The sequence below is a fragment of the Toxotes jaculatrix genome, chromosome 13 (assembly GCF_017976425.1).
Source record: "Toxotes jaculatrix isolate fToxJac2 chromosome 13, fToxJac2.pri, whole genome shotgun sequence".
NCBI lineage: Eukaryota > Metazoa > Chordata > Actinopteri > Toxotidae > Toxotes > Toxotes jaculatrix.
Genome location: NC_054406.1, coordinates 23,699,109 through 23,710,105, shown reverse-complemented (window position 1 = coordinate 23,710,105; position 10,997 = coordinate 23,699,109). Strand labels below are relative to the sequence as shown.

At 41.5% G+C, this 10,997-nt stretch overlaps 1 protein-coding gene across 1 annotated transcript; it reads right to left on the bottom strand.

Moving 5' to 3' along the window:
* Positions 1-2,517: 2,517 nt before the first annotated feature.
* On the bottom strand, positions 2,518-8,482 carry LOC121191502. Its single transcript, XM_041052669.1, has 3 exons — positions 8,405-8,482; positions 7,933-7,986; positions 2,518-3,217 (listed from the first exon to the last, which is right to left on the bottom strand). The coding sequence occupies exons 1-3, from the start codon at positions 8,480-8,482 to the stop codon at positions 2,723-2,725; spliced, it is 627 nt and encodes a 208-aa protein (XP_040908603.1). The 3' UTR covers positions 2,518-2,722.
* Positions 8,483-10,997: the final 2,515 nt, after the last annotated feature.

Genomic DNA, 10,997 nt, shown 5'->3' with positions numbered 1-10,997 from the left:
CATTGTCTTCTACATAATACGAGCTGTTGTCTGTCCCACAATCTGTTCCACAGTTTATGATTTAACTTAGTTTTATGAAAAGATAATGAAAGTCATCAAAGAGTATTGTTGTCTTTGTAAATGAAAAGGATTTGTTGATTTGTTTTCTAATAATCAAACATCAAATCAAATCAATAGTTCTCTTATACAAAGTGTGATTTATTTATTTAATTGATTCTTTCCTACACTCATACTTTACTTTGCATGTCAAGAACAGATTTGACTATTTTTGAAAATGGGGCAAAAATATTTCTCAAGATCTTCCACTTGAGGGAGCTGCTGGTACACGTGTCCAGTACTGAATGTGTTTTCCATTCATCCAACTGGGTCCTTACTATCATCATGTCTGCACTTTGATGTAGTCGTCTCTGGTGGCAAAGCAGAAAGACTCATATTTCTGAGGAACTGTGTGTGATGACTTGAATCTAAGGGATAATGTGTGTCAATAAACACAATCCCACTGCTCCTGTAGTACAAAAAATGCACAGCTGTACTGTGGAGGAAATATACCATAGACATAAATAAAAACAAATACCTTTTGGGATTAATCTGCTTTTCTGCTACTGAACAAACACTGCAGAAGTTCCTTTTGTGTAAAACTATGAAGAGCTATGATGGACGAAATTGTTTATGGACAATAACTTTTACATGCTAACCTGTTTTTTTTTGTGATCAAATTTTTATTATTCAAATTTTGAGAAGACAACATACAATAATAACCAATACAACAAGCAACAGATAAAAAATAAAAATAACAACAGCATAAAAACCAGGACAAAGAATGAAAGAAAGAAGAAAAAAAAACAATACAAGATAAAATCCCACTCCCTCCCACCACTCCAGGGCACCTCAGAATCAAATGCTCCAAACAGGCTCGATGGCTAGATCCACTCCTTTAGTTCTCCCACTGCCGATGTGGTGACAGGGTCTTAAGTTGTTTGTTGCAAACTTGTCTATGCTTTACCTATCTATACTTTGTTTCACTGTGTGTGCACTGAAATATGGGGATTTACGGGGATTTCCGCAGGGTGTTTACCAGGTCAGACACCAGCTGTCTGTGTATCACTCCCTGCCAGGTCAGACACCTGCTGTTCGTGTATCACTCTTTGTCTAGCACTACTGAACTTTGAAGGAACTATTATTAAAAGTTGCAGGAGTAAGACTGAGATGAGATTGGCTTGGACAATTTTTAAAAAATGAACAAGGAAACTCCCTGACACCATTAGATAACGACTTAGGGTCAAGGCCGGGTTAACAGGTGGCATCTGTGCGGGGTAGAGAGGACACCTGTAAAAATCCGCCCTGGAGTGTATTTGAAGAGGCAAAAGTAGATGTGATAACTCCTGACTCCAATAAAAACTGGCTGACCTTGATCAATGAGAATGGAATTGGACATGCCCAAACATAAAAATACGCTCAGCCATGTCCTTCAAAACAGGTGCAGCCCGCCGTATAAAAGCTGATGAAATTCAGATGCTCCTGCAGGACTTCTCATGCTTGTAGATTATGTGTTTGTAGAATAAAGCTTTCTGGACTCAACCTCTCTGATATCTGGCACCTGATTGACTCTGTGCATTTTTCTCTGAAGAAGATTTGAACACTTAGAATTTTTTCAGAAGACAAAAACTTAAGAGAGATAAGATTAAGGTGTGGGGACTCAGCCGGACCTGGACCCAGCTTCAACTGGCCCTTGACGGGGTTCATCCATCCAGCCTGAACGATCCACATCACTACATCACAAAACTGGTGCAATGTCAAACACTGGTTCATAATACATGTAAGGATCCAAAGCATTAAAATTTGAGCAGCATGTTGAAAAGAAACTAGGAAGATTAAAGAACAGGATAAAGAATAAGGAACGGAATAAAGGACTTAACCATAAAATAGAGGAGAACATTGCCATTGTTACTTGGACTGAACAATAAGAAAACAAACGTAACTAGTAACTCTACCAAGTAAATATAAACTTGTCAACTATATGTTGAAACACTTCAAACAAAGCTAACAAGGTGAACTAATCATGCAAATATAAACTTGTCAACTATATGGTGAAACACTTCAAACAAAGCTAACAAGGTGAATTAATCATGCAAATATAAACTTGTCAACTATATGGTGAAACTATGGAGACGTCACACATGTGAGGGAATATTAATGCACACACAAGTAAAATATAATAATAATCATATTGCATGAAATGTGAGTTGTGCCCATGATAAGATATGTAGTGTGAGTATATGTTGTTTCGTGAGTCCAGAGATGAAAACAGTCTATTCAAGAGAAGAAACTGTCCAATCCTGGGAAGCAGGTTATATATATTAAATGCACTAGTGATCTCCAGCCGGAGATCACGGTGATGGGCAAAACACATCTTACATCTTTGCCCTGTACTTCTGCGGGTGTTGAGGATTTCCCAAGCAGATGGCAAAGCGGGTTTCCACCCTACCAAGAATAGCTTGTAGTGCACCGGCTGTTGGCACACTCTTCATCTTCTGCAGCTCTCCGCGGAGGTGCCTTAAGCCTCCGCGAATCACCTGAATGAGAATTTGATTCTCAGGTGAGAGGCTATCATGAATACGGATATATTCTGCTGTGGAGAGGTCTCCCACCTCCTGTAAGGTGAGGCATTGATGACCCTCTGGACATAGCGCTGGGAATGGCAGCTGAGGGGCCGTGAGGACCTTCAGATCGGATGGGCTGCATGGGGTTGGCCAAGGAGAAGGCCATGGGCTACCAGGGGTCTCCTGTGAGGTGGGGCTGCCAGAGGTCCCATTTGTCTCAGCTCTTGACGGAGGTGGCTCCGGTGACTCCAGGGGCTGCTGCCAAGGCCGGAACTGGTCCCATTGTGGTTGGCGATGTGGAGGAGATGGCTGTGGGTTTGGCCATGATGTTGGCAGTTGCGGGCTGATGCCTTGGACCGGTTGACTGGGACCAGGTTGGGGTTCTTCTTCACACTTTGTGGGGGGCATATATTGAGAGCTGAGCCACCAATCAGCCATGTTTTGCCTACTTGCACTTGAAGGGCGGTTGGGGTTGCTAGAGTAACCTTAAAAGGACCTTCACGTCTGGGTTGGTCCCACTTTCTTTTGAACACCTTGACGTATACCCAGTCACCAGGCGTCACCTTTTGCAGTTGTGGCTGGATCTCTGCTTCTCGATCTTCTGTTACAGCTTTATTCTGTTGAAACACAACTTTATGTATTCAGGTTAAATGTTGCAAATAGGCCACCAATTCTCTTTCATATTGTTCTAGGGGTGGCCCATGATAAGGTCCTCTAAGATATGACACAGGCATAGGTCTTCCAGTCATCATTTCATACGGTGTTAGGTGTGTTAGTTGGTTAGTTTGTGACCTCAAAGGCCTTAAAGCAAGTGGCAAAGCATCCATCCAATTAAGCTTATAATCACTATCTGCTATTATTTTTTGCTAACTTGGCTTTCAGTGTCCCATTAGCTCATTCTCCTACACCCTGTGACTGTGGGTGATAGACACATCCAAACTTCTGCTTGATCCCTAGCATTGTTAATGCTATCCTCATTATATTTGCTCCAAATGCAGGACCATTATTTGAACTGATGGTGTTTGGGAAACCAAATCTTGGGAAAACTTCTTTACATAAAAACTTAGCTGCTGAATTAGCATCTGGACCTTTTGTAGGAACAGCTTCTATCCACCTGCTAAATCTGTCAATTACCACAAGAACATATCTGTAGCCTCTTATATGCTCTGTCATATCTATGTGGTCCATCATTAGGTGTCTAAAAGGACCATTTGGTGGCGGTATATGGGCTATAGGTGCTGAAAAAGCCTTTCCTACATTATGTTGTGCACATACGGTGCAGTCATTCAAAGTTTTATCTACTGTGGCTGCTAAAAATGGTGACCACCAAACAGCTCTAAGACGTTTCAAGATCTGGCCCCCTGCACAATGGTCAGGACCATGCACATTAAGAACAGCTGTTTTTAGCAGTGATGTGGGTAACTCAAAATGATGTTGCGGACTACACCACAAATCTTTATTTGGTCCAGCTTGCATACATTTAATAGTCCCTTGTTTAAGCCAAACAATATACTCACAGACGCTAGCCTGATGCTGTGCTTCCATCAATGAAGCTAAAGTAGTGAGAGGTTCACAGTCCTCTGCTACCAGTGAGGGACCTATACATGTTTCAGTAGCCGCTCGCTTAGCCGCCTCATCGTCTTCACTGTTCCCCTTAGCTATGAAGGACTCATTTTTCTGATGTGCTGGACATTTAATGATAGCTAAGGCGGATGGAAGGTGAACAGCATCTAATAGTTCTGAGGTAGCGGCACCATGAGTGACTGGCATATCATCTGCTCTGTTGAAGCCTCTCTGTTGCCAAATTTTGCCATTGATGTGAAATACACCATATGCATGTGCTGAATCAGTATAAACATTCAGACGCTTGCCTTCAGCTAATTGGCAGGCTGTTGTCAATGCTTTGATTTCTGCCAATTGTGCAGAACAAGGCTGAGGCACTTTCATTGCTTGTACCTCTGTAAATGTGTCATCAGAATTCATTTGTATCACAGCATATCCTGCATGATTTCCTGTTGCATCTCTGAAACATGAACCATCAACAAAATAAGTTAAAGCTGCTGGTATTGCTTGATTATGTATATCTTCTCTTGGTTTCATGAAAGCCTTTGTTTGTTGGACACAGTCATGAGGAGTGCCCTCTTCAGGTAATACCATGCGTGTTGCTACATTAACTGTGTTGCAGTGTTGGATAGTTCTGGCACAGAGAGAATTACCTCATAGCCAGTTTTTCTTGCTTGTGTTAAAACAAAACGGGGACTTGCCAGTAATGCATGTAATTGATGGGATGTGTATGAAGTTACTGGATGTCCCATGGTAACAGAAGATGCTTTTTGAAATGCAAAGACTGCTGCAGCAGGTACCCTGCTCCTTGGTAGCAGGGCGATAACCCTACTTCAGTATTCTCCAATTTGGTGCTATAATATGCTGATGGTTGCTTACCAACTGGAGTGTCTTGCATCAATACTGCACATGCATAGCCCGATCTTTCTGCAACATACAGATAAAATGCTTTACTATAATCAGGGTTTCCTAGTGCAGAAGCAGTCTGCAGATTATGTTTGAGTGCTTGAAAATTTTGTTCAGCAACATCAGTCCACTGCAGTGTGGCTGAGCTGTCTGTTTGTCCTATAGCACGAATCAGTGATCTCAGAGGTGCAGCTTTGATAGCATAATCACAAATCCAAGCTCTACTGTATCCAGCCATGCCCAGAAAAATTGCATCTGCAATAGAGAAGTGGTGTGGAGTACTTTGTGATGTAGGTGCATTTCGCACATTTTGAATTGTTGAGCTGCCTCTTATTTTTTCAGCTGTAGCACGATATTTTTCCATTTTTTGTTTTTCTTCAAGCTCAATTCATTCCAGCATGTACTACAGCTCTTTTTCTCTTTCCCTCTCTTGCTGACTTTTTTCCTCAATCTCTGTGTATTCCTTTCTATCAGCTTGTGCTCCAGGGGTCTGGCTCCTAATCCATTGCCTCATATTAAGGAATCTCTGATCCTCCATATTTACACTGCTTCTTTCACTCCTCACACTACTGGGGACAATACATACACTATTTCTCCCTCTTCTTCTGGCAGTGTTTCCATCTTTACCTGTACATTTTCCTGATAGCGCTCCTTTAATCTCTCCCTGAAGCTGATCTTTTACCTGCACTAGAGGATATAGCCCTGACAGTGGCGTTGCTGTATTAGATGCATATGGGGGAGGCTTATCATGCCACTGTGGGGCTGAAGGCCGTTTCTGTTCTTTCTTTTCTGTTTCTGCCTGTGTGTGTCTCTCTGCTGTTTTCACTTTTATTGGCGCCTGCTTCTCCTCCACTATTGGCAGTTGTGTTACATTTAGCACTTGTCTTCGCTCTTTCTAGCTAGCTTCCACCTCATCACAACAGGCCTCCATGAAGATTCCCTCCTTAGGTCATTGTAGCCGTCCAGTGGTTCTTTTGTGCCACTTCTTCATGCAGAGTCTAATCTGCTTTTCATGGTCTGGCTGCTGTCTTATCACCAACTCCAGCGGCGTCGATGCACCAATTCCTTTTATCACCTTTGTCCCCATGTATGCTTGTCTGGCTTCACTGGGTGTGGGTCTAGAAACTTCTTTGGTTTTTATTAATACAATAATTTTATCTGCAGTAAGGCAGGGTTTTAATTTTCTGTTTTGTCTGTAATCAAACCTCAGGCCCTCCTCTCTGTCTTCACCTGGAACTTTGACCAGCCAGCCAAATTTTCTTATTTCCCACTGCAGTCTCCTGGGCACCACTGAAACAGAAAGTCTTGGATTCTCCGAACCTGTGTTTAACCCCACTAGGGATGTGTTTTCAGGAATTCTCATGAGTGGTTTTAAAGCCACAGTTACTATTGCACTAGGATCATCACAGAGTTGTTCGAATAGAGGAGCCAATAAGACCGGGGTCCACAGCCTGTGCAGTATATGAGTCCAGTCTACAGCTGGAAATTCTCTTATTGTTGCAGACAGATTAACAAACTTTATGTTCCACAATTTTAGGCTGATTAATGAATTATCTTGCCACTGTTGTCTCTGGATTTCCTTCCTGCACAGAATGGTCTAAAGACACTATTTCGTCCTCACCACTGCTTTCATCTTCCATCCACCTCTTTTAATTCATTTATAAACTTTTAAAACTTTTCTTTATTATTTGTTAGTTTTATTCAATATTCTTACATGTTTGCTATATTATTTAATATATTTATTATTCTTATTTGTTTATGTTATTATATTGAATCCATTCACATAACTTACTATTATTTTATTTTTACTACTTCAGCTGATCACTGTATTTTAGCTGATATCTTCGATCACTCTCCATTCAACTCCACTAAAGAACAATAAGAAAGCCACTAATGCTATTATTCCACAAATTATATGTCCAATGGGAAACTGTTCACTCCGATTATCAACACTATTTACACAATTTATTTTATTTACACTATCTCCTCTCTACAGCACGTCTCAAACACACTCACAATTATAATAAACACAAATTACACACATACACTTTATATACAACTGCTGCAGACAACTGGACACATACAACAATTATCTGTGCAGTCTCATATGTACACTTTAAACAACTGGCCAGTATTGCCCTCAGCAAAATTCGTCAGCCTTGACGTTACTTACAAGTGATCACCATCCCAAGATGACCCTTCCTGTTTTCTCACTAAAACAGGGCACAGCAGAACAATACTCTTTTACCTGTGCAAACCTCTCATCCTGTATTTTAGGATATTTGAGAGCCGTATCTGTAAAAGGTATGTTTTCTCAAAACATTTCTACCCATACAGACCTCTCAACACCAAAAGTGGTATCTGCAGAGGATCCTTCAAAACACCCCTGTACTGCTCAGACTTCATGAGACATTACTCAGAATTTACTCTCCCCTGTGTTGCTAACCAAATCATTCCCCCTGCAAACACCAAGCACGCAGTTAACCAAACTACAACAGCAACATTAAGCAACAATTCCTCCATTCACACGCAGTTACTCATTCACACTCATCCGCACCACGGAGGCTTTATCAGATGCTAGACTTACACTTAAACAAACAACATGCAACTGAATTCAACCTGTCTGGTCTCCTGTGCGCTGTTATCTTACTTCATTATGTACGTTAATAAGCTTTTAGTGTCAAATTTTATTCAGACCAACAAGCAGATTTACTAGGTTCCTAAATAATGAAGTTTGTGCCTATGATTGGGTTTATGCCAGGTTCTTTAGGGGTGAGTCATATAGATCTGTACCTCGTCCGGGCGAGATTCCAGCACTGCATCCAGACACACATAAATCATGCAGATAAAAGGCTCTGCTTACCTTAGTTTTGGTGCGCTTGTGGTCTGAATGGCAGATGCCGATCAGCGTCCCGGTCTAGGTCAGGTCCTGTTGACAGGCGCCCCTCCTGGCTGGCTCGCCGGTTTTGATGTAGACCCAGCTGTGGGCCAGTTGAAGCTGAGTCAAAGTCCGACTGAGTCCCCTCACCATACTCTTTTACTCTATTGGTTCCCTTCTCCAAAAAAATATCGAAGTGTTCAACTTTTTTCTTCAAAGGAAAAAACACAGAGTCAAAGTCAAGTGCTGGAGAGCAGAGAAGTTGAGTTCATAGAGCTTTATTCTCCAATACAGAATTCAAAAGCTCGAGCTTTCTCTGCAGAAAAAAACTGAAACATATCCTCTGTACATCATTTTTTATATTGTAGGTTGTGCCCAGGTTCATGACATGTCTGGGTGTAACTGGGCATGTCCCTTTCTCATCTCCCTGTGTCTGGTTGGTGTGTTTTTTGCTTACGTCAAAACTTGTGTCCAACCTATCCCTCTCCCCGCTCCCAGCTGGCCCGATCTCCACTGATGTCTCCCCCCATCTCATGCCAACCACCATCCACTCCTATTACCCACACTCTGTTTGTAATGGAATCTGGGGTGTTGTTGACTAATTTTCATTAAAAACTTTCCAGACTATTCTTTTCTAATTTTACATACACTTTTCTTTTTCTAGTGTTACATTCACTGACATCGTTCTCCACACATCTCCTCATAACAGTGCCATCGGTGCGCCAGAGCTATGTGGTGTGTGTGTGTGGGAGACAGAGCGGAGATGTGTGGGAGACAGAGTAGAGGTATGTGTGTGTGGGAGACAGAGCGGAGATGTGTGTGGGAGACAGAGTAGAGGTATGTGTGAGTGGGAGACAGAGCGGGGGACAGACAGAGGATCAGGTGTAGAATAAGCAGAACACAAATGGATTTGCACACATTGAAGAATACATTATATACATTGCACAAATCTGACACCACAAGAAAATGGTGTAAGTCATAGTTCAGATGAAATGGAGATCACAAAAGTATTTGCTATGACAATTTGTGTAGAGTACACACTTGTGGTGTCCGGTTTTGTGCAATATGTTAAGAATCCATGCTTCACCCCTCCTCACCCTTCTGTGCTTCACCCATCTGTGTGTACTTCAGTGAGGGAAATTCCATTGGTGGTTGCTCTTGCAGCACTTGTTGCTGCCTTGTGTGCCTCTGCCTGCTATTGCTGCATCGCAAAGGATAATCACCCATGCTTTGCATGCATGTGTTGGGAGCTTTAGAGGCACTGGAAAGTTTTTTTTTTTTTAAAAACCCAATCGAAAGAAGCCCAGATTACATTAAAAAACAAAGTGTGTTTAAAGAGTGGTTGTTAGGAGGGTGTTGTGGTGCACGTGAGATGAGAAAAAACTCCATTAGAGATCAGGCCTGCAAAATACCAGGAAAAAAAAAGATAGACGCACACCAATCAAATGGAGGGAATTAGAAAGGGATATACCCAGTTACGCCCAGACCTGTCCTTGAACCTGGTCAACAGTCTGCCACTGGTCATGTGTAAAGGCCACGTGCTGTACTTTTTTGATATGAAGGGCTATGGGAAGGGCTAAATTTTAGATATGAGTAGAATCATCCCAAAAATAACCAATGAAAGGGATAAAGGGATGTGGTCAGACATGTCCCTTGGTCTATAACACACCTACAATTTACAATATAAAAAAATGATGCACAGATGGTAAAGATCAGTCATTTTCTGCAGGGCGGCTCAAGCTTTTGACTTCTGTATTGAAGAATAAAGCTCTATGGATTCAACTTCCCTGGTCTCCAGTGCTTAAGATGTGCCTCTTTGTGTTTTCTTTTAAAAAGAAGAGTTGAACACTTAGAAGTTTTTTTGGAAGAAAAAGACTTAGAGAATTAAGAGTAAAAGAGTACGGTGTGGGGACTCAGCCGGACTTGGACTCAGTTTCAACTGGCCCTCAGCTGGGTCTACAGCCTGGTCTGAAAAATCCACACCACGCTCTTGAATGAAAGTAAATAATGTATACTAAGGTAGAGCGAGACAGAGAGGATTGCTTTGGATTATGAAGGTTGGAGAGTGAATGTAAGATGGGGAAACCTACAGAAAAAAACACAGGTTACAATGCATGTAGATAAATCGTCCGAACACCTGTTGAACACCGTTCTCAAGACCTGCTGAGAACGGTGAAGGGGCTGTCAGTTTGAGGAGATGTCGAAGCTACTCCATGCATCTACAGGGGATGACGAGCATCCATAGGCCTGTTCTTGTAACGATCAACCAAACCAGTCATCCACACATCTGATGTTGTGACATCTCCAGATGCTGCCTTTTGCCTTAGGACAGTAATAGGTAAACTCATTTTAACAATATTTTCTCCAGTTGGAACAAAAACTATAAAAAATAAAAGCCTCATTTGCCCCTCAGATTTAGATATGTGCAAGATTATATATACAACCCATGCATATGCATCTACAACATATTATCTAAATTGGCATTCCAACACTTAAGGAGTGATTTGCTATATTGGTTTATCCAAACTGCATTGATGTCACATTTTAATATCACCTTCGTCTTTTTAGCAAGATGCTGATATGCTTCCTCAAACATTTCTTGTGTGATGCGTAATGTTTTAAGTAAATGCGCAAAATTATCATAAGTTGCGTCCTCATCTAACATAGCTTTTTTAAAGGCTGTTAGTATAGTGTGTGCATCCTCTTATTTCCATGAGTTTTGGCTGGCTAAGTGGCAAACGTACAGTCTCACTTTTTCTTAGTAGGGTTAACTACAAGTGCATGACTCATTATTAACTTCAAGTGCTGGTGGACGACATATAAACGTGCATGAAGAATCCTGCTATTAAAGTATCTTGATCGAGTTATATGATGTTACTAGTATGAAATGTATTACTTCCATTGGGAAATAGAACAGGGAAGCATTTAGCTTCATTATCATGGTCGGATAACATTCTAACAGGATTATTCCCTTCTGCAGGAGCCACATTCAGTACAGAATCATAATACTGGTCCAAAGCTTCCTGTCCAGTATCAACAGGCATAAGACA

What these genes read in the sequence shown, in the direction of transcription:
- LOC121191502 (XM_041052669.1), bottom strand. Translation starts at nt 8,482, where the DNA reads ATGAGATGGGGGGAGACATCAGTGGAGATCGGGCCAGCTGGGAGCGGG. An exon ending in GGTTGGACACAAGTTTTGAC is followed by an intron (nt 7,987 to 8,404) that starts GTAAGCAAAAAA and finishes GACCTGACCTAG; the next exon opens with ACCGGGACGCTGATCGGCAT. An exon ending in ACAAGCGCACCAAAACTAAG is followed by an intron (nt 3,218 to 7,932) that starts GTAAGCAGAGCC and finishes GTGTTTCAACAG; the next exon opens with AATAAAGCTGTAACAGAAGA.